At 42.7% G+C, this 22929-nt stretch overlaps 2 protein-coding genes across 2 annotated transcripts in view; one reads left to right on the top strand and one right to left on the bottom strand.

Moving 5' to 3' along the window:
* Positions 1 to 8842, top strand: part of AKAP12 (A-kinase anchoring protein 12) — a 35454-nt gene extending 26612 nt beyond the window's left edge. The window contains exons 3-4 of the mRNA XM_063124538.1: positions 8 to 3288; positions 4588 to 8842. Of these exons, the coding sequence (XP_062980608.1) occupies positions 8 to 3280 (3273 nt within the window). The 3' untranslated portion in view covers positions 3281 to 3288; positions 4588 to 8842. The remainder of the gene's footprint in view (positions 1 to 7; positions 3289 to 4587) is intronic.
* Positions 8843 to 10149: 1307 nt separating this feature from the next.
* Positions 10150 to 19375, bottom strand: ZBTB2 (zinc finger and BTB domain containing 2). Its single transcript, XM_063124551.1, has 3 exons — positions 19278 to 19375; positions 14757 to 14939; positions 10150 to 13106 (listed from the first exon to the last, which is right to left on the bottom strand). Exons 2-3 carry the CDS (start codon positions 14927 to 14929, stop codon positions 11741 to 11743), a joined length of 1539 nt encoding a protein of 512 aa, XP_062980621.1. The 5' UTR covers positions 14930 to 14939; positions 19278 to 19375; the 3' UTR covers positions 10150 to 11740.
* Between the last annotated feature and the right edge of the window lie 3554 nt (positions 19376 to 22929).

The following is a 22929-nucleotide window of genomic DNA, read 5'->3' as shown; positions in this document are numbered from 1 at the left end:
ACAGAAGGTGGAAACAAATGGTCATGTAGAAGAAGTGCAAAGAAAGTCCCAAATACAGAGTGTGGAAGCAGAGGTCTTGGCAGAGAAGGCAGAATTAACAGTAGATGTGGAGTTTCCCACAGAGAAGCCAAAAACCGAGTCCACCACAGAAGTTGATGCAGACATTAAAGAGTCAGAAGCACTGTTTTCTGCAGAAAAAGCACACACACAGTTTGAGGTGGAGGCCTCTACAAAGAAGGTGGATGTGGAGGTAGATACAGAAAAAGTGGCAGAAGTTGTCAAGACAAAGATTGAAGCAGAGACCTCCATAAAGAAGGTGGAATCAGAGGCTCTCACAGAGAGGATGGAGGTCCCCATACAGAAAGCAGAAGTCCTTACAGGGAAGGCAGATGCAGCAGGGCATGTGGATGCTTCCACAGACAAGGAAGAAGCAAAATTGGAAGCAGAGGTCTCTGCAGAGAAGTTAGACTCAAAAATGGATGTGGAGGCTTCCAAAGAAAAAGCAGGTGCAATGTTGGAAGCAGAGGCCCCTTCCAAGAAGGCAGAAGTGGAGGCCCCGTCAGAGCAGGGAGATGCAAAGCTGGATAAGGAAGCCCCTGCAGTGAAAATGGATGTGGAGTCTCTTGCAGAAAAAGCAGATTCAGAGGTTACCAAGGAAAAGAGTGATGTGGATGTTCCTACAGTGAAGGTAGATGTGGAGCACTCCACAGAGGAGGTAAAAGTGGAATCCTCTATACAAAAAGCAGAAGCTGAGATCTTCATAGAGAAAGCAGAAGGAGAGCACCCCATAAAGAAGTCAGAAGCAAAGGCAGGAGCCGAGGTCTTTGCAGAAAAAGTAGATGCAAAGATGGATGTTAAAGCTCCTGCAGAGAAGGTGGATGAAGAGGTCCCTGCAGAACAGTCAAAAGAAATGGTGGAAGTAGAAGCCACCGAGCAGACAGAACCAAAGGAGATCCTGAAAAATATGGAGCATGAAGTCAGATTTCAGTGTGAGGTAGAAGATATTACAAAATCCGTAGCAACATGTGTTGAGGTAATTTCAGGTGAAGCCCCAACGCATATTGATTCAGAGCAAGCATCTGTGGCAAGTGACATGACTGCAGTTCCTGTGCAGAAAGGGACACAAGCTGTTGCCCCTACCTTAAAAACAACCAGTTTTGTTACAGTTATTACCGAGGAGCCTTTGAAGTGTGAAGTAAAAGCTGCTGCTCTTGCCTTAGAAAAAATATCAACAGAGCAAGCTGTAACCGAGGAACCAAAGCAGGATGCAATGGATCTCACCCAGGCGTATGCAGCAGATGCCAGGCCTACCTTGGAATCGCAACGTACAGAAGGACGTGCAGCTGAAACCCAAGAAAGGAATGAGCTGAAGGATGTCACACTTGTGGAATCAAAATGCAGTGAAGAATCTTACACCCCTGTGCAGAAGGAAGTAGTTTCACCTCCTGTGAAGACTGAAGTGGTAACATTAAAGTCCATGGGCCCAACTGCTTCTGAAGGACCCATGCAGAAAGAAAAGGAAGATGCACTTACTTTGGAATCAACTTGCACTGAGGCTGAAATAGCTGAGGATACTGTGCAAAGTGAGGCGACTGTTGATTTTGTGAAAAAGGAGCTTGGAAACACAGAGCTAATGACTGAAACAGAATCCACAGGCACGGTAATAACTGAAGCTGCAAAGACTGAAGTAGGAGGAGACCTTCCCACTTCAGACTGTGAAGGCAGAGAGAGTTTTGTCTCAAATGCCATTTTGGAACATAAAAGAGATAGTACTTTGCCAGACGTAAAATCAGAAGGCAGAGAAGCAGGTGTGAATGGGATGGCTGTAAAGATTGAAACACGTTCTGATAAATTGCCCCTGGAAACAGTCTGTCAACTTTCAGAGTCTATTGGAGCTTCAGATAGCTGCCAGAGAAGACAAGCACTGACAGAGAAGGCGCTAATAATAGAAACTGAAAAGTCATCAGAAATCATAGAACTTGCTGGTGGGGACATAGTTTTTGCAGCTCCAGTACAGCAAGAGCTTTTTGCTGAGCAACAGGAGGCTGTCACTGAGGACATTCCTGAAGTGCAAAGTTATGCAGCTCATAAATCTTCTGTAACAGTAGCAGCTGCAGCAGTTGAAGAGCAGGTCATTGCAGAAAATGTCACATTTACAGAAACATCAGCTGAAACCTTGCAAACTTCTCTAGAGATGCCAAAAGAAACAGTGTTCAAAATGGTACAGCAGGTGAGCTTTGCTCACTCAGGACCTGCGGCTCTAGGTCTTGATACCAAGGCAGTGTCATGGTCTGAGAAAGCTGATTCAGTGGTAGAGGAGCAGGTTTTACCAACAGGAAGATGCACCAAAGATGATTTGATCCAAAAGCCTGTATTTGATTCCATCCCTGAAACGAAGCTTCAAAAATCAGAGTCTGGTCAAGAAGCTGAAAAAAGGACAACTCCACAAAGAAGCCCGTCTTTAACCCATATAGAATTTCAAAAAGATGTTGTTCAATCTGTAACTATAGAGTCTCAAAGTACAAAAATTGTATTAAAAATCATCCAGAATGCTGTTGATAAATTGGAGGAAACAGAAGAACCAGCATCCGCATCAAAGCAGCCGAGTGGACCATATTTAATGGATGTAAATAAATTTGAAATTCAGGAAGAAATACAGACTGGTCAGCAGTTTTCTGTAAAAGGCAGAGAAGAGAAAAATCTAGAGATAGAACAGTCAACTATAATTTTAAAACAGCCTGCAGAGAAACAAGAGACCTTCAAAACAGCAGAAAAAATGCCTTTGACTTCTGATAAGTCTGAAGACAGAGAAAGTTGTGGCTCCAGAAAGGCAGAGGCTGATCTCAACACAATAGAAAACATGTCACAGACAGATGAACAATCATGCACTGTGCCAACACTAGTGCGAGACCCTGGATCTATGGATGAAGTTGTAAAAGAAATAGGGTTGCAGAAAGAAAATGGTGAACCAAAGTTTCAGTCTGAATTGGATACAGCTGCTCCAGCAGAGACTCAGAGAAGGACTCTGGAAGGTACTGTATCAGGGGATGTACCCAAAGAATCACTTGATGTAGGCCAACCAAAGCTAAAGGATATAGAAGTTGGGCAGACTGTTCACAACCAAGAACAATTAATAGAACAACAAACACACGTGAAGAGGAAAGAAGACCGTAGCCAATCAACAGGCTTTGTGGAGACACACAGAGAGGAAGATATAAATAAACAAGACTACACATCCTGTGAGAGTTCACAGCTAAAATCAGAGCTTACTGAATCCTGAGGTTCAATGTAAGTGCCATTTCATTAACATAATTTCTCAGCAGTTGTTTTAAATCCTTTTAGTGGCATTTTAGCAGCAATATAACTGTGCAGTATATTCAAACACTTCTGGCCATCCAAACTTCACATTATGGCCAAATATTTCACAGCAAAAAATGTATTAGTCTGATGCTGGGGGGCAAATTAAAAATTGAATGGCTAAAACAGATTTCTGCTAGAAACACTGTACTTCATACTTAAACAAACTAAAATGTATCTAGCTCTCTTACCTACAGTAGTTCTCTACTTTCAGCTATCAAGCTTCCCCAATTGGAAGCTTGTTGATGGGGCAAAGCATGACTGTAGAGCAGGGATGGCCAACTTGTGGTCCTCCACATGTTTTGGTTTACAATTCCCACCATCCTTCACAATTGGCTATGCTGGCTAGGGATCATGGGAGTTATAGGCCAAAATGTGTGGAAGGCCACAAGTTGCCCACCCCTGCTGTAGAGCATTTCCACACATTTGCCTCTATGGTAGATTGCACTATTTTGCCACCACTTTCTAAGGATATTTATTATAAGAATATCAGCATGGTCTTCAGCTATGCTGTGAGCTTGCCTCCAGAACAGAATTTTCAGAGGAGCATACCAGCAAGTCAAACACTAGTTCAAGCTCATCATTCCCTGCCTTCTTGCTCCTTGTGCACCCACTATTGCCTTCTTTTCTGGCAAGGGGAAATTAACAATGTACCCTGTAGCCAGATACCTGAGACAGGAAGGGATTGTGCTGAGGTACCTACCTGGCTGCATGTTGCTTCGCCTACTTCTCTCAGCTGAAGATGGAGGCAGGAGCCAGAAGGGAGGGAGTGGATGGGAAGGGTCAAGACTGGCTAACGTACAGTTTGATTTGCTATTATGCTTGCCTGATGGTTCAATTGTGAAGGTAGGCTTGCAGCATGGTTGAAGGAGAGACTCTCAGTCCTCTTGATATTACACCTGTTTCTTCACCTTTAGAATGGTAGACTTTTAGGCTGTGGTACCTTTAAGGGTTTGTAAGTGAGTCACCCCAAGCCGGCCAGAGTTTCCCCTGCCAGCTCCCATCCCTGCAAAGATGTGTGCCACATAGCAGTTTTGCATGAAGTTGCTATGCAGCAGCTGGAAACAGTGGCACTAATAACTGCTTACTCAGATTTGGCTCAAAGAGTTAGTACAAGACATTGTTGTGGTGTGCTGATGATGGATTGGAATGACTCACTTACATCACTCTGGTTAAGAGGCTCTGGCTGCAAGACTTCCTTGATGTTTCTTTATTTCTCTATATCAACAGTTCTATGGAAAGCTGTGTCTTATATTTGGAGGGACCAGTTCCTAAAGAAGGCCCCAGAAGAGGATGGCTTCTGCTTAACTGGGCTGAAGACCAATGATTTTGAACACTGAGAACAGACCTCTGCTTTTGATGCCATTCCAAGAGAGTCACCTGACAATCCTGAGACGCCATCGGGAGCTTTAGCCACCTCCTTTTACTTTTGATTGTTAACACTTCCTTTTCACAATATGCTTTTATAATTTTTTTTGCTGGTAAGATGAGTTGGGGTGGGGTGGGCAGGAAGTGTTACCTTTTGCTGAGATGACATCCATACCTTTACTTAGGAAGGAAGTTGGCATATTTGAAGCTCCCCCTTTTATCAGTGCTTCCAAAACTGGATTGTAATTCCTTGTGTATTTATGTGTATATCTTCAAGCAAAATCTGATTTTAATGTATATTTCCTCTTTATATGTGACAAAAAGAAAGAAAATAATCTCCTTGCTTGTCTTACCCAAGTGACCACAGGGAAGTATTATAAGTGAGCTACAGCTAGCCAAGGAAGGATCCTAATAAATTTACATTGGATTCCCATGGTTTTTAAAGGGTGTGAGAACCAATGTTTGATGTTGTATTTAGGTATTTGTCAAAAGGCACAGTTCCCCTTTGGAATAGTAGAGATACCAATTTATTAAACAGAACTTCATTTTTCATCACATTCTCTCAGTGTGGCACAGTTGAATGGAGAGCACCCAGCCTCCTACCATCCATAGGGAGCTTCTGATTCAATGAAGGTATCCCACTGCTAGAAAGGTATGCAGGAGGCAATCTTCATTGATTCTTCTCTCTACCTGCAGTCCCCAATCTGCTCTGAAGAGTTGGGGCATCCTCCAGAATAGCAGTGGAGGTGGTGTGGGGGATGCAGAGGGAGGTCGAACTGTTGAAGATCTGCCAGTGGAATCTTGCTTGGGGAATGCTCCAACCAATGGAAAAGAAGCTGGGTCCAACCCAATGGTCTTAAGGCTGCCTAAACCTGTATTTGGTTGTGGCTTTCAAGTTTTGAGTACAATTTCTTCCCTCTAGAATCACCTGTGGGGAATATGGGACATTTTTAAAACTTCAAACTGCCCACCAGCCTTGACATATGATTCATTTAAGAAATTATCATACAATAACTTTAGGCAAAACATTGAACTTTTCTTAGCCTATCAAGAATTTCAAAAAATGGTTCCATTTTAAAAAAAAGTTTAAATATTTTCCTGTTCTTGGAACATCCCCGTGTTATAAAATGAGTCAGGTTCCCCCCCCCCCCAAAAGGTTTTAATGAGCAAAGGATTATGTCTGCTCTGTATTTGTGTTCTCTTGTTAGGAAAGTGTGTTTCATTATGCTTATGTACATTTAGTAAACTGTGATTTCTGAAAAGTGATTTAAATAAAGACTTGGCTTACAATTAGCTTTGCGCTTTTAAATAAAATTTACAAAAAGTAATGTAGGAAGTCTTGAGCAAAGTCATTCTCAATTTTGTTAATGTAAAATGCAGTTCTTAGTACAGTCAGTACAGGTTGTGCATAAAAACTGGGCAGGCTTGAAATGCTAAATAATTGAACAATAATTAAAACGTTCAAAGCATTTAGTATCTGATCTTCTAGACACCAAGCATGTCTAGCAGGTCAGGTTAAATTGCACTTTGTAGCCTTTGCATCTATCTGGCTGAGCCTGCTGTATAGTCCAGCAGCTTCACTATCCTACATGTATAGTAATTTATTTGAAAATGAACTAAGTGAGCCAAATAAATACTTCTTTTACGAGCTGCACAAGGAGTAAAGAAAGTAAAATGTCACTAGCGTGATTGCACCATCTAGTGGTTGCTATATTCATTTTGTAGCTTAGGATATCTTTTGTTTAACATATTGCCTTCCATCTAATAAAATAGGGAAAGACATACGTTTCTTACAATAAATCTTGCATAATATCTGGAACAGCTTTGCTAATATGCAACTATGATAAATGATAATATTGAACCTTAGCAGTGTATTGCAACACGTGGAGTTCTGCAATGAGGTAGTTGATTTGTGAAACTTAAAAGTGAATGCTTAGGGTTTTTTTAAAAAAAAAACTTAGAAGTATAGGGTTTCTTTGAACATCAATAAAGTAAAACAGTCTAATAGATCAATTTACATTAAGATATGTATTTGCAACTTTTAACTCTCAATTTCAATGACTTGCCTTCTGATGTACATCCACTGGGATCACAGTGCCAGAGGTCATTAAATCATTTTGATGTAATCACTGGAACCTTTTGGATTTTCATTTATGGAGTTTCCAGACTGGCAATCTGGATAATTGTTTTGCTTTTAAATTAACCAATGAGGCCAGTGAGCTGAGGCAGCAGGTCCTGAACCGCAGTGGAGGAAGAGGCTGCCCCTGCCTGCTTACTGGCAGCTAGAAGATGTGGTGCCAAAGGCAGGAAGGAGACATGTCTGCAGGGCGTGGTTGCTGACTATCCAGCAATGTCCTTTACTGCCTACCTCCATCCCTTGTCCCTTGATAGCCACCAATTTGGATGTGCCACCCTACATTCCCTCTGTTGGTGCTTAGCAGCAGTAGCTGTGTCGTGCTTCCCACCACACCTCACTGACCTTACTGACTGACTTAAAGGCAAAACAGTTATCTTCATTGCCAGTTTGGGAATCCTGTACAATATCTGTTAACATATCTCTCCAAAACTAGTATCTTCCTTTTCCACACCTGTTGTGTGCAGAGTTATCCTTCATAGTAAACCTTAAAAGCTTACATTTTCTCCTAGGATCACATTCTGAGACATGCTAGGAGAGAATAATGTAACCAGTAACCCTTCCACACCAATTGAGCATTAGTCTACAACGGTCCTGTTCAGAACACACTTTTAAACCATGACTTTAATCATGGTGAATAAGACCTTTTGCCTTATTCTGAACAGGGCCAAAGTCTCTCTTCTCTTTCAAAATCAATGAACTGCTCAGTCAGTAAGTACCACAGAAATCTCTTCCACTGAAAGGTAGATGGTATATGTACACAAATTAGCATGTGCGACTTTCCAGACTTTAGTCCTGTCATCACACAAACACATTTGAGATAAATTTGTGAGAAAGTTAAGTTCATTTAGTGCAAGAATGAATTTTTAAGAATTCCACCTGGATAGTTTCCCTTAGCAAAATAATAATGAAAAGTTCACAGGTAGGAGGTTTTGGATCAATTAGATATATCACATATGTGTGTTTACAGTGTGTAAAAATGTGTAAAACGTTTAGTAACCTGGTGTGTCCCAAATTGATTTGAGGGAAGTCTTTGTTTCTGTGGGCTTTTTTCTTCATAGAGTCTGCTTCCCCACTCCTCATTTTGAGTATAAATTACAAAGTTCGTTCTGATTGCCAAATGATAGATTGCTTACTTTCATTGGCCTCCTTGACAAGTTACTCACATGAAGGGGGCATCGCACAAGTTGTGGCAGCGGGCTTGTGCTCCTGATCCCACCTGCTGGCATCAGGCATGCTGCCTGGCCCCACCTACAGAAATTGAGGCATTCCTTTGGTCGTCTGCAAGGGAAAAGCCTTTGTGTGAGCAGCTGCTCACATGTAGGCTTCTGCATGATTAGGGCCTCAGTGTGATCAGGTGTCCTGACTGGGCAGAAGCCTTCACACAAGCAGCTCCTTACATGTATGTTCCCCCCCCTGCAGATACCAATGGTAACATGTTGATACTTGTAGGCAAGGGCAGATAGTGTGCCCAAAGCTGGAAGGGAGAGCCAGGGGGACGGTCCCACTGTTCATGACTTGTGTGATAACCACAGGGCTAATGTAGGTTTTACAACATGTCTGTAAAAGTCAGTCTCGGAATGATATGTGGCCCACTGGTTGCAGATTGTACTCTTTGACAGATGCTTGACCAACTTTCTTTTTGTGGTCCATTCAATGACAAAAGAAGGAAGAAATCATGCATCTGGCAGGTCACAAAACATGTGAATTTCATGTGTGACAGCTAATGTGAAACCAATTTATACGAACTGTTATCTGTGTATGGAAAGCCGTATTGCAGTAGGTGAAACAAGCTAAATAATTAAAAAGAATGGCATGACCTATGTAATCTTGGTTCTAATCTTTATAGCGCCAAAGCTGTTAATAAATATGTAAAGTTATCTAAACAACATTTAAATAAAACCTAGTAATCACAGTGTAAATTTTCAATGGCTAGAAGTTGGGGAACAAGCGCTTAGTTCTTGCTTGTTTTTGTGTTTGTTTTTTTAAAAAATACTGATCCTAGGGCCTTCCTAAGCAATGCAAAAATCAAATCATATAACCAATCTTTCTTCTTGTAACTGACCTGTCTCAAACAAAGAAAATGCACCAAACAAATTTTCTCATGGTGCAGGGAGCATGTCTCCATACACAGACACTGCTTTATTACAGTGCATTGCTTTGGCCTCAAAAATACTCTGTCGACGCTGCAAATTTTAGCTTGTGCCACAACTCCAAGCTTTTGCAGTTATTTTTAATCCAGTGTATTGGATTAACTAATATTTTGATTTTCTATGTTTTTAAAGTAGATTTTCATGGACTAAATAAAATACAAAGACAATTCATGCTCTTTGTGTCTTTATAATTATTTATTGTTCCTTTTAGTCTGTTGAGATCTGTGCCTGAGCAGAGCAACTTTGGAAACTATTAAAGCTGTAACCAGGGAACTGGCTTTCATCTCTCCTTTCCAGAAAGGGGAGGGACCCATAAAATCACATAATGACCCTTGTTAGTCCCTACAAATGGCAAAGCACAGCTGCAGGGACTTCTAAGCAGATACATTCTCAAGTATGCCTACAATTGTGAGACCCCTCCCTGAAAAAATGGCAAATTGCAGTCCGGGCACCTTATAGAAATGTTATTAGAAACTCTCTGGAATAAAGTTAGATTGTGGTAGCAAGATTTTCATATATCTTGCAGTATGATTCTATAGTCCTAAATACAGTTATTCTGAAATAAATTCCATAAAATCTGTGGAATATGCTTCTACACATTGATGGTCAGGTGAAAATTAATTTTGATATATTTATTCTGGCACTTGCTCTATATGTGTATATACCCACCCACACCCACCAAAAACATAACTTGTTGAATGCTCTTTTCTGGGGCCTTATGTATAACTGTCCTTGACCATTTGCCATGTTGGCTCAGGCTGATGGGAACTGGAGTTCAACATCTGGAGGATCCCCCACTTTCTAGTCCTTGTTCAAAAGAAGACTTTAGACCAATCCTATCTACTCATATAGTTGATTTAATGCAAGGAGAGGCTTATGTCCCAGCAGATACATTCTGTGTACCCATTATCAGAGCATGTATGTCAGTGATAGAAGATACAATCTGGCAGCATAGAGCTTTTTATGCAGTGCCTTCACTCCCCACAGAATCAATTGCTATTTTGGCTTCAGCATAGAACCAGCTACTTTTACTAGTGCAACAGGCCTTTTGCAGCATGCTGTGAACCTGAAGCCAAACCAAAAGATTTGCATGTGATTGGCTCACATTCAATCACCTTTGACTTGACAAAAAACAAATTTCATTTTATATCATTTTTATTCCGTGAAATAATGTATAAAAACTTACAAACTGGAAAACATAACTAGACACAAAATAGGATGATACTCAAATAAAACATGTATACAAGAGCAGAGCTGTATCTGCCTCTCTCCCCCATCAAAACACTGCCTGCATTTCTGGTGAGATACTTGTTTATTGAAACTATCCCACAAGTACAAATTACTCCTGTTTTTTATGCTACTGGAGAATACTCAGATATTTATATATTAAAAAGAAGATAAAATTCAGCAGCTTAATTTTAAATTTGCAGACAGTACTGTCCAGAGCAAAAACAATGTGCAGTGTGTCCCGTCCCGTCCCCCATGTTGCCTGGCTGGGGTGAAAGTAATGGAACATAAAGTACATACAGCTTCCCACTCAATGTTGTTCTATTACTTGAAAACCAACCATGATATAGTCTCATCATTCTCCCATTCTGCTGTTAAAAGAGGATGCCAGTAGTTAAATAGTATTTAAGACCAGACTCCCTTTCCCTTAATTCCTACATGTTAATCAGATAAACTCAGATTAATGTTTTGACAAAAAAGCCAAAGTGTGACTCTAGAAAGCCTCGAATCTGTTCTCCCACATGCTTAGCATGGGGTTCAATATGTACAATTATTCTAATCTCTGATTTCCTTCACATTTTGGTGACAGTACTCATTATCAATGTAGGTTTCCATTCAGTAGGATAAAAAAATGCATCCACGCAGGACAAATTTGAATATTCTTGAAAAAGAATATATTTGTCTGATTTTAAAAACTTCAATTATTCAAAACTGGTGGCCAGTTTTGTTTGGGAAGGGTGCATACATAATTTCCCTGCATTTACCTGATGTACATATACATACACACACACACTTTTTTATGCATATAAAATGATTGCCATCACATTATTACTGGTATTTTAGTAAAATCTGATCCTAAACACATTTACTTGGATGTTTAAGCCCTGCTGCTGTCAATGGGATTTACCACCAAGTCAGTGTGCTTGGGGGTCATAGCCTTAATGTCAATGACGTTACTTGAAAAGAACATTTGACAAAATCTTGTGAATTAAAAAAGTCCTTGGATCATGAAGGGAATTTGAGCTTTTGTAAAATGACAAATAGACACAGCTTATACGTATATATCACTATGAGAATTTTTTATCCTCAACTAGACTTCCTCTAAAGGTAATTTGTTATGAAGGGAAACCATTGTACTTTAATAAACATATGTTTTGTTTCTTTTCTTTTACTCATCTTGCATCTCACTGCATTCAAGCATACATTGAAACAGTCTTAAAACTTACTTAGTCTGTTACAGATGCATTTTAGCACTATTCACATAGTTAGCCAAGTTACCCTTACACATTTTCTTCTGTATGAAAATCAATTATTATAATTTGATACAATATCCTTTATTAATTTTATACTTTTGCTGGAAAAAGGGGCAGTCAGACTTTCTTTCATGTCAGTGTAGTTATGGTGGAGAGGGAGGGGAGAAGGATAGGTTTAGTAAAACTTAATAAAACTTTTTTTTTTAAGTTTAGGTTTTTTTTAAAAAAAAATGGTATGAGTTTCACAGTCAGTCTAACAACACTGCTTCCTGTTCTTTTTTGATAGAGTCTAAGACTGAATGCTCACTCTCTGTGGTTTCAGCATCTCCACCACCTAGCAGAATGGATCTATCATCGTCTAGAGTAAAGACAGAGTTTTGACTTTGGCACGAATGTTTGACAACTTCATTAGGCGTAGAGAATGTTTTGTCACACAAGTTGCATTTATACGGTTTGTTGGTCTGCACCAACATATTGTCCATTTGGTTGCCTTCCTCAAAAGTACAAAGCTCCAGAGTCTGCTTGTCCACCATAGTGTATGTGTCCATGCTTTGGTTTAGACATACATGTCTAGCAGCTTGATTGGCCCGGCAGAAACTTTTGTCACATGTGCTGCACTTGAAAGGTTTGCCAGTATGTATGTACATGTGCTCTCTCCAGTGGCTTTTCTGAATGAATTTGCGTCCACAAATGGAACATTCATACTTCCGCCTTTTAACTTCCCTTTCTTGATCTGCCTGCTCCAAGTTGTCTATGTCGGCAATGTCAGAGGGGGGTGGTGTTTCTGCCTGTTGTTGCCCATCAATTATTGGTGAATCTGAGATCTGCTGCAGCTCACTATCACTGATCATTCCAGCTTCAGGCACTTCCATAGCATCTTTGTCAGGAGCATTATTACACAGAGACAAAGGAATACTACTTTCTCCATGCGGGCTAGATGTGAATGGCACTCCTGTGTGAATCTGGAGATGCTCGCGCAAACTACTTCGCAAATTGAACCGTCGACCGCAGAGGTGACAAGCATAGTACTTGGGGAAGCTTCCATTCTTTTTCATAATGCTTGGCTTAACATGTGCTATTGTGAGAGAAGCAGGCTGATCGTCTGAGGAAGAGGCTTCCATGTTGGTTTCATCACCTGGAGGAGAAGGATGAGGAGCAGCTGAAACCAGTTCTGGAGACAGTGAAGATTGCAGTGGGTCAGAAGCAGCCATATTTGTCTGGGGCACTTGAGGCAGAGTTGTTGGTGGTAACTGTGACAGTTGAGAGGCTTCATGCGCCTGTTCTTGGTTTACTCTTGATGGCTGTGGCCTTGGTTCTCGAACAGACTTGTCAGCTGCTGTAGCTGCCTTTGTGGGATTTCTGACCTGGTGATCTGCAATCTGAATACCATATAATGAAGATGCCAATGGAAAAACTTGCTCTGGATGTGCAAAGTTTCCTTGACTGGCAAGGCTAGCCTCTTGAATTAGTGGGTATGCATGCAGAAACTTTATTCCTTGCTCTAATCGAACAGGATCTATGAGCTGAGGAGCCATCTTCCCAGTGTACATCAAATGCAGGAGGTAGCTGAAAATATCTGGCTGTATATCAGTTGCCTTCAAACGGACACATTCACTGAAACAAATTTTAAAAGGTAATTTAAGAACACAGTAACTTACTTTTGGAGAATTGTAGTAATTTCTGTATACAAGGTTGCAATCCTATAAATGCTTACCTGTGAGCATTGACTGGGGGCGACATAGGATTGTTTGGTTTCCCGGCTGCAAGCTCGTGGACAGGGCTCTGAACTAGGAGCCAGGAAACCATGCTCCCGCCCCGCCCCTCATAGCTGGTGCAGAAGGAAACACAGCAGCTATTTCTCTGTGCTTAACAAAGTGGAACAGAGTTGGGAAGAAGGAGGCATTGCCAGGGAGGGGAAGGAAGCTATCGCAGCCATCCCTAGCCTCCTTCCTCACTGAAGCCTCTGCTAGATGGGTGAAATCACCTGTCTAGCTAAAATGCCGGGCAACTGGAGAGTGAAGGCAAAGGTTGCCTCCTGCTGCAGCGGCTGTGCATTGGATACTCAGCAGCCTCTGAGTTCAGAGATTGCCAACTACCTTTATTGGATTGTGCCCTAAATGCTGCTTTTGCTTTGAAAAAATAGCATTCATTTCCCTTTGTATCTGGGTTTTAGGAAATCGACAATTCCTTCTAAAAGCAATTTCAGAGAAGGAAAGTTCAGAGAAGGAAATTTTGTATTTGTGCTTTTAACCTGTTGGTTGTTTTATTATGGTTTTAATTTTTGTGAACTGCCCAGAGAGCTTTGGCTATTGGGCGGTATAAAAATGTAATAATAAATAAAATAAATAGCAAACAGCTAAAAAAGACTCCTTCATTCAGGAACCACAACTGAGTATAGTAGCTTGTAGCATAATACAGATTCTCATGCATCACAATAAAAAACCCACTCTCCTCTATTTAGACAACAGAATTCTATATGCTCACTACTTGAAGCTTTGGATTTTAGCTGTGGTGAGGCTGCGAGCAGGCTTGACTATGGGACCAACATAACTCTTTAAGAGAGAGCACTAAGATATATTCAACAGCAGAAATTCAACACCATGCGTCTGATCAATTCTTTGACAAAGAACACTTTGAGGAGAGAATAGATTTAAGACATAAGAAGCACCATTCTAATAGCTATTTTTATACACCAAATTCTGAGAATTGCACCAGAAGTTCAAACAAAGAGTCTTGTGCCTCCTTAAAGAGTAACAAATAATGGCTTTTGTGGGAAGTCCAGTGCTTTCAGCTGTAAGTATGGAACAGCAGAAAGGAAGCATGATCCTGAATCCCACTTTTCAGACAGTAAGGACTGGAACTAGAGATTACACGTGGACAGGGGGTTGGAAATTGCCATCTCTGTTCAACTTGCCTGGTATCTGTCGTCATCTCAGTTGCCACAGTTCAAGTCACCATTTATCCTGCTGCAGCAGATTTATAAATTGGGTTGCACACTGGGAGATGATTCCAATTTATTCCCAACTAAAGTTCTTCAGGATCCCAGTCACTGAACCTGATCCACAAACTAGTTAGCAATGAAGTCCACCAGATTTAAAAGATAATTGGCTTAACTGATTTGAGGGCTGAGCTGGAGGTGACTTACTAAAATCGATAAAGCAACTCATGTGAGGCTATCTTAATGCATAGTAATTCTTTCAGTCTGCTTTGCCACAACTAATTGCATACCTTTCTTTCTTTTAGAGTGGGCACATTTATAATTACCTGCTTTGATGAACAAACAGCATCTTGAAGTAGTTGGAAAAAGCGGCAAGGACAGATTTGTGTGCCTTGAAGTAGACGTCACCAATAGCTACTGTGCAGTCACATAGGAAACCAAACTCCCTCTGAGCGTTGAGCTGCTGCAGAAGAATAAGTCCATGGTTGGCCAAATCCATGTTTCAGAATCTGTAAAGCAAATAAACTGGATGAAAACAAGTGTCCTTAAATGTAATTTGCCTGTAGCAGGACATGCTGACACTTCGTGGGGTGTAATCTATTATTTGCCAGTAATGTGTATAGACTCTGGACAGTGCCAAGAGTTTGATTGCTCCAAGTCATCATTGGATGGGATAGCGTGTGGGTGTTCAGATGTTCTTGTACTCCAACATCCATCAGTCCAGCCAGCATGACCAGTGGGGAGGGATTATGAGAAGTAGTACAGTAACATTTGGGGCAGAAGCATGGGTTCCCCACCCCTGTGGTAAATGTAAGGAGTACTGGCCTTGGAAGCAAAAACTAGGTGTGCAAAATATACCTGAGACCAGAATCAAAAAGTGGAAAGAAAGTGAATAAAATATTTACATAATTATGTATAATTATGTATTGTTATTATTTAGAATGTCCCAAATATAGTTGTGGAATGGTTTGAAAGCTAAGGATCTTTATAACAAATGTAAGAATCTCTAAAACATATTCGGATACCTAGGCCTAAGTGCCAATATAAACTCTTTGCATTTTCTCAGCCCTGACAGTCAGAGTTCCAAGTATTGCCTCAGTTACTTCACAAGACCATAGAAGAGTGATTGCAGTATGGGAAAATGAATTAGGATTCAGAGATAAACTGAATGGGCTGACTCCACTCCCACCTTAGTATTCAACTTGGGCTTAAGTTCATTTTCATTTTTCATCAGAAAAATAAGTTTGGCTTTTGAGTCACCCACTAGTTCATTGCTATTTCAACCTACAGACCTGGAATATTAGGGTTTAAAACAATTGAGATTTATCGTAGTATTTATACACATTATTTACGATGAGCATAATTAGAGAAGAAATGACCAGACATTCACATAATTCAAACAAAAGTCCTTTATTACAATAATTAATTAATCATCTGAGAGCAATCCTATTGTCCCAGGGGCTGAGTGTTGCAGGGGCCATAAGGATATGGCAGATTTCCCCCTCCCGTTGTGAAGACAAAGATCCACCCTTCGAGGGAGATGTCTGACCACAGATCTCCCCCTCCCAGCCACCTTAGGGAGTTTGACATGGGGGTGGGGGATAGCAAAAAAAGAGGTGCGCTGGGTGCAAAAAAAGAGGTGGGTTGGGTTGTGTCACTGGGCAGAAAGGGAGAGGTTGTTGATTTGCAGGACACAGCTCCTAACCACACTACCAAGTTTAGCTCCCTTGAAGGGAATTCTGGGAATAGGTTTCCTAGTTGACTCTGTAAAGCAGCCTTCCCTGATGCAGGATGGGAGTTACAGTCCAAAACAACTGGAAGACACCACATTGGGGAAGGCTAAAGGTGAATGGTCAGTCATGATTGTACTGTATATGTGAGAACAGGGGCATGTACCAGACTTCTTCCAAAACCTTAACTATTTATCAGTACAAATATTGAGAAAACCCACGGCAGAAAAAAATGGATTTGTAGAAAAATGTATAGTTTAACTAAAAAATCCCCCTGGAGCCATCTAGGCACAGGATTGTTCTGGCCCCTGACTCTGGAAGAGATAGTTTCATTTTTGCAACAGAAATCTGAATGAGTGGTTCCACTCATTCAGACTTCTGCTGCAAAAGTGAAACTGTTTCTTCCAGTTCACTCACATGGCTAGTTCATACGGTCTTGGCTCCGTATACAACAGGCAGAAGCTTGTTTTTTCACTACCCAAGTAATATGAACCAATATGCTGGAGACTCTCAGGCCTCATTTACACCAAGCAGGATATTGCACTATGAAAGTAGTATGAATGCGGTATATAAAAGGCAGGAGCCACACTACTGCCTTAGAGAGGTATTGTTGGGGCCCATTGGCACATTCCATATACCGCTTTCATACCGCTATATCCTGCTTGGTGTGGCTCCTGCCTTTTATATACCGCTGTCATACTGCTTTCATAATGCAATATCCTACTTGGTGTAGATGAGGCCTCAGTCTTGTGGGATCCTGGGGTAATTTGCCCCTCCAACCCTCTCTGCACCCTTGGCTAGACTTGAAAAGCTGTGTGTGGGTGTGAATGTTCAGACAAAAAGCAGATGTAAAAAGAACCAATGGGGAACCAAAACCTGCAATCCTATGTACTCTTAACATGGGAGTAAACCAACTGAACATCATCATCATCATCAATTTATTTATTACCTGCCTCTCCCTCTGGATCGAGGCAAGGAACAACACCAAACACAATATAATACATAAAATTAGTTAAAAGAGCAGATAAAATACAGTGGGACTTCTACTCTAACACAAACCAGCCCTTCAGAAGAAGTGTTTATCTGGCCCTAGGCGGGATTGACAAATTCTAATCAACGTGGATGATTTGGTTACACTTTTGCTTGTAAGAGAAAGGAAGCATATATTCAAGTACGATAAAAGATAGACCACTCCAAAGCTCTTACTTTAGAACCATGAATCTGGATCTGCTGCAGATCATCGATAGTATAAAAGAGACACTGATACTGTGAGGAATTGGCGCTAGCAATATACAGGGGACCCAGGTAGACTTCTGCATGAAAGAGGTAACTCAGAAGTATGGAGTATGGTTACGGAGATGCAACCAAGATGAAGGAAACGGTTGAAGGATTGAAAGATTAAGAACCTAACACAGATATTATTACCCTGTCTGGGTACAAAAGTCTTCAGGGAGAGGTTGCTTCAACTAGGATGCCTTCTACTTTGTCATGCTTTAAGTGACCAAAATGGGTTGGAGCTCAGGTTTGGAAAGAGGAAGTTTCAGTGATCTCCCCTACCCTGACTTTACCAAAGGTTCAAAATAACAAATACAGAGAAAGGAGAGGATCACAAGGGAGAAGGGTATGAAGGATAAGCAAAGCTAACTGGGACTTGGGTCTAACAAGCTCCACACACTGGTGTGGTTGTCATGCTGGCAGACATCAAGCCCAGACTACAATCTGGCAGAATAAGATTTCTTTGGGGATTAATTTTTATACAGTCTGCTTGCTTAGGGGACGGGTTTACTTAAACCAGGGCATCGAAGTGATTCCGGGTGGCGGCGACTGGATCCCCCCTCCCCGGGCAGGGACAGCCTGTTCCACACCTTCCCCCGCTGGAGAGCAAGCAGGGCAGGGTTCTTTTCATTCTACAACTGGAAGCGTTGTGAAGATCATATGTGCAACTGGCTTGGATGAAACACTCAAAAGTGGCGAATGCAGGCTGCACCCTGCCTAGAAAGGAAGGAAGAACAGGGAGCATTTAGAGGCTGGAACGGGTGCCAATGGAGCAGAGAAACTGCTCCTCCCCGAGGCAGCCCGCAAGAGCGAGAAAGCGGCGCTAGACGCCCTTGTGAGAGGATTCCAGCAGGCACAACACGCTCAGAGGCGCCAACGAGACGAGACAAGAGCAACAGCAGCCAATAGCGGTGGAGGACTGGATCTCCCCTGCGCCCTCCTCCCCCGCTTCCCGCGGTGAATCACGCTGTGCCTGCGCCGCCGTTTCCTATTGGCTGCCCGTGCGGCAAAAGGGAGGGGGCGGGCAGCGAGAACCGCCGCGCGCCGCCGCCACCGCCTCCGGCAGCTTCACTTCGGCCCCGCCCCTTTCCCTCCGCAGGCGACGCGGGCCAGCCACGTGCGCGCACACGCAGCGCACGGAGGGGGCGTGGCGTACGCAAGACAGACGGCGGCGCGAGACGACGTAACCAGCGCGAGCGAGCGAGCTGAGGCGCCTAAGGCGCGCGAGAGACGGGATCCGCCGCTGTCGCCAGGGCCGCCTAGGCTGCTGAGGAGACGCAGACGGAGCCGCCCACCATCAACCCCCCCTTTCCTCTCCCTCCCCTTTCCCGCTCCGCGCGGCTGCCTCAGCGCCGCCCCTCCCCCTTCCTCCTAGGCCGGGCTGTTGCTGCCGCTGGTGAGAGAAAAAAAGGGGAAAGGCCGCTACGCAGCTTGGCGAGGAAGGCAGGGAGGGAAACACGGCGAGAGGGCGGGCGGGCAGGCACCAAGGGCCGAACCGAGCCCGGATCAGAGCAACTCCCCGCCAGGGCTCGGGAGAACGGCTGCTCCCCTCTCGTCCCGACCGGGCGACCTCTCCCACCTTCCCAGGGCAGCAGCCTCCACATCCCTCTCAGCCACCATCTCAAGGCCCCAGCCGGTTAGTCGGAAAAAACCCTTGCGAGGCTGGGGGGCGTCCTCTTTCTTCCCTCCGGGTCCCGACTCGGCCTAGCCCAACCGCCAGCACAATGGTGCGGGGAGGCACCGTGGCCTCCCCTACGCACGCCGCCGTTGCACGCCTGCCCTCTCCTCCCTCCCCGCCCCCCCGTTCGTCTCGGGAATGTGGGGGGGACAGACCGCGCTCACCTGGCTCGCGCTCTCGGGGCCCCCGCCGTCTCCGCGCGCCCAGCAGCAGCAGCAGCGCCAACAACGGAGTCAGCGCGGCGGCGGCGGCGGCGGCTTTTCCTGTCCGGTTACGTTAGGGTCACATGACCGAGAGCGGAGCAGAGAGGCTGTAGCGAGGAGCCCCCGCCGGGGAGAGACAGAGAGGAGGGGGGAGGGGAGGCGGCGACGAGAGCTGTGGCGGCAACAGCAGCAGCAGCAGGAGCCACCCCTCCCCCCTCGGCTCCTTCCCCGCCCGCCCGGCTGCCTTTGCCTCGCTTTGCGCGCGCCGCTTCCAGCGAACAGCACACAGGCCGCACCGGCTGGGCTCGGCACTCGCGGGCGCTCTCCCTGCAACGGCGGTGGGGGCCAAAGGAAGCGGAGCCCGTCGGGATCCATTGAAACTTGCGGCGTGCGGAAGCGAGAATGTGTTCTCTTCAAACCTTCGCTCCCTTCACTATTCTCGTTTTTGCATAATAGAGGGAATCGCCACGAGGTGGCCAAAACAAAAAATTAGGTACACTTAGGCAACAATTCTATGCAGACTTGCCAGTGAGTATGTGCCATTCAACTAAGTAGTATTTACTTCTGAGTATACATAAATAGGAGTAAACTACCTATTGGAAAAGGATGGGGTGGGGGTAAGCAATATCAACTAGGACTAATTCCTTATGCTGTTTTTCATGACTTTTAAAAAAATACATTTGGATATTTCTATAATGCGCTTTTAAGCAGCCTGTTTAACCTTGTTAATAATAGCAAACCTTATGCTGAGGGATGGTTTGAAGATGGTGTTAATTGTTTTAAAAAGTTTAATGCAATAGGTTTCTAATTAACTTGCAAGATGAAGAGAATAACGTGCCATTGTAGATTGTATTCAGTGCACAATTATACCACCTATGCTCTTCTTGAAATTATTGGTACTTACATATGCTTAAAGTTTTGCTGAATGGTGGCAATAGACTCTGGTCTTAGGTGATTATTTTCGTGTAATTATTTTTAAGGGGCATTGAGATACTAGAAATGCAATGAAATCCCCATTTAAGTTTTTTTTTCTAGACTATTTTAAAGCCAGCGTGGCAGTTGTGCAAAGGGGTATAAACTAAATCTGTAAAGGGTGCCATCTGTACCAAAGTGAATAGGTTTGTGCTAGGGAGTGCTTTCAATAATGGGCCTTATTTTGAAGTTAGAGATATTGTACATATAATTGCAATATTCCAGTACATGTTGGCTCAGAAGAAAGTCCCATTCAGTTCAGTGGGTCTTATTTGTATAGGATTGCTGATATAATGGGTGCTTTTCACAAGAAGAATATTTTGTGGTATGTGTTTTGAATACTGCTAAATTACCGGATCTGCATTAGGTTTCTGAATTACTTCCTGTTGAGGCTCAAGCAGGTTAATTCTGTACTTCACTATTTTATCTGTGGCCTTTTCCGTTAAGATTCAATCATCTATCTGCATTTGCTTTTTAATGTTATGTATTATCAGGTTTTTCTTTCTACTTTAATGATAAACAGAAGATTGCATATATTTTACTTACTGTGAAATCCTATATATGCCCACACAGAGTTCCGCATTGAGTTAAATGAGACTTACTCCCACGTAAATGTGTATTGGATTGCGACCTTAGTTTCTTAATAGGTCTTGGTTTCAATAAAAATTACTGGTTTTGCTCTGGCTTTATGCATTGACTGCTAGTAGATTGCTGTACAACAAAGTTGGGGAAAGATTTGTAGAAAATGTAAGGAGTCTCTTGAGTTATTCTGTTAAGGAGTGCCAATGATAGATCTGCAAACTTTTTTATCGTTTGCACTGGTTTGGTTCCACTAATTTCATTACGAATGCTGTGAAGCTGAAGAGGTTTAAATACTCCACTCTGGCTTATGCATTGGGTTTTAACATTTTGGTATATATAGTTCAGCTCTCCCCAAGGTAGCACTCTCCAGGTGTATAGAACTACAACTTCCACCATCCCCAGTCACGTGGCTACTGGCTTGTATAAGACACCACTTTGGGGAAGCGTGGTACATGTCAAGGCTCAAGAGCTAGTGTAGTGGCTAGAGTGTTGGACTGAGAGTCAGGAGATCTTGGTTCTAGTCCCCACTCTGTTTTGGAAGCTTACAGATTCTCAGCCCAGCCTACCTCACAGGGTGGTTGTTGTGAGGATAAAATAGAGAGGATTATGTGCACTGCCTTGAGTTTCTTGGAGGAAAAAAGCGGGATATAAATGTAATAAATACTTCAGTGTTCCATTGAACTTAGCTCACCTTATTTCTGAGGAGACATGCACAGAATTGTTCTGTTAGTGTCCTCTTTTTGCCTCCGCTACAAGCTCAAGATGTAAACTAGAATGAATTCTCACAATACATTAAACTTTTAAAAATTGTATATTGACATTCAACCAATTGGTTCCCCGGACATTTCCCAATAATAAAAAGAAAGTCAATAAAAGACAATAAAAATAAATACTAGCAAAGAAAAGTAGCAGATTAAAAGAGATAGTTCAGAGCTTAAAAGGCCTTGTATCTCTTATTTCTATTTTACTTCAAAGCCCCCTTTGGGCCTCTTCCCTCAAGATGAAGCCCTTCCCTCTGCCTCCAAAGATCTCCACTTTTTGTCCACCATTATCTCGGTTCTATCCTCTTTCTCCCCCCCCCCCCTCCCCTGCCCTTCTCTACACAAGCACATGTAGTTCCTGCCCAATGCCAGGTTGTTCTTCTGAGATGATGGAGGCTGTCACTGCTGCCAGAAAGTGCAGCATTGCCCTGTGTTTCCTATATTTCTTCCTCAGCCTGTCTTTTTAACCACTCTTCCTATTCTTTTTCATCCTTCCTTACACTCAGTCAACTACTCTTACCTGTTGTTTCTTCTGTTTCCTTCTCCAACTTTGCATGCTACAGCCTGGCTGCCTAATGTCCACTCCCCTAGGTCCAAAATGTTGCAGTGATGAGGCTAACTGGTGTCTCAGCCTGCTTGTTTGAGAAATTTATGTAAAATGTGCAGTTACGCAGAAATGTCAGCTTAAAATAAAATAATGTGTATTGAAGTTTTATGATTAATTTTTGTATATTTTGTCTGATTTTTGTGAAGCCTTTCAATGTAGTGGAAATAATTCTGGAAACATTTTGAGTTGGTATTAACTTTGATAGGTAGACCGATCTCACCCACAATGTTTATTCAGACTCTTGGGTAAGTGTGCACAGGATTACATGTAACCTCAGTTTCTCTTCCTCCAATTACCTGGGCAGTAAATACTAGCTCATCCTTGCAGAGAAAACCACTTTCCCTGCTTTCCTTATTAGAGCCATGGTTGCATATTCCCACAGTCTACTTTGTAATAACTTTTTTCCTGAAAGTTCAAATCATGTGTATGTAAGTCTATAGGTGATTGCTTCCTGTAGGTTTTACTGAAAGCACAGTAATGGGTTCTGCATAATGGGACTTATGATCACAAGAGCTGCCCAAGGAATTGGGCAAGATGATGTTTTTCAAATATCCAAAACTTTGCATGTACTTCAGGTTTGTACGAGTTACTCTGCTTTCAGTAATTTTGCCTTTTGTAGGCTACTTCATAAAATGTGGGCTGGATTCTTACAAGGAATAGTCTCAGTGGGTTAAAATAGTTTTGGGGACAT

The sequence above is a fragment of the Elgaria multicarinata genome, chromosome 4, assembly GCF_023053635.1.
Source record: "Elgaria multicarinata webbii isolate HBS135686 ecotype San Diego chromosome 4, rElgMul1.1.pri, whole genome shotgun sequence".
NCBI classification, from domain to species: Eukaryota; Metazoa; Chordata; class Lepidosauria; order Squamata; family Anguidae; genus Elgaria; species Elgaria multicarinata.
Note: the sequence above shows the minus strand (reverse complement) of the source record. Positions and strands in the feature narration are given on the sequence as shown.

Bases quoted from the DNA above. Each gene is read 5' to 3' on its own strand.
- ZBTB2 (XM_063124551.1), bottom strand. From the start codon at position 14,929: ATGGATTTGGCCAACCATGGACTTATTCTTCTGCAGCAGCTCAACGCT. The intron at 13,107-14,756 runs GTAATTATAAAT...AATTTGTTTCAG, and splicing joins CTGTTTGTTCATCAAAGCAG to TGAATGTGTCCGTTTGAAGG.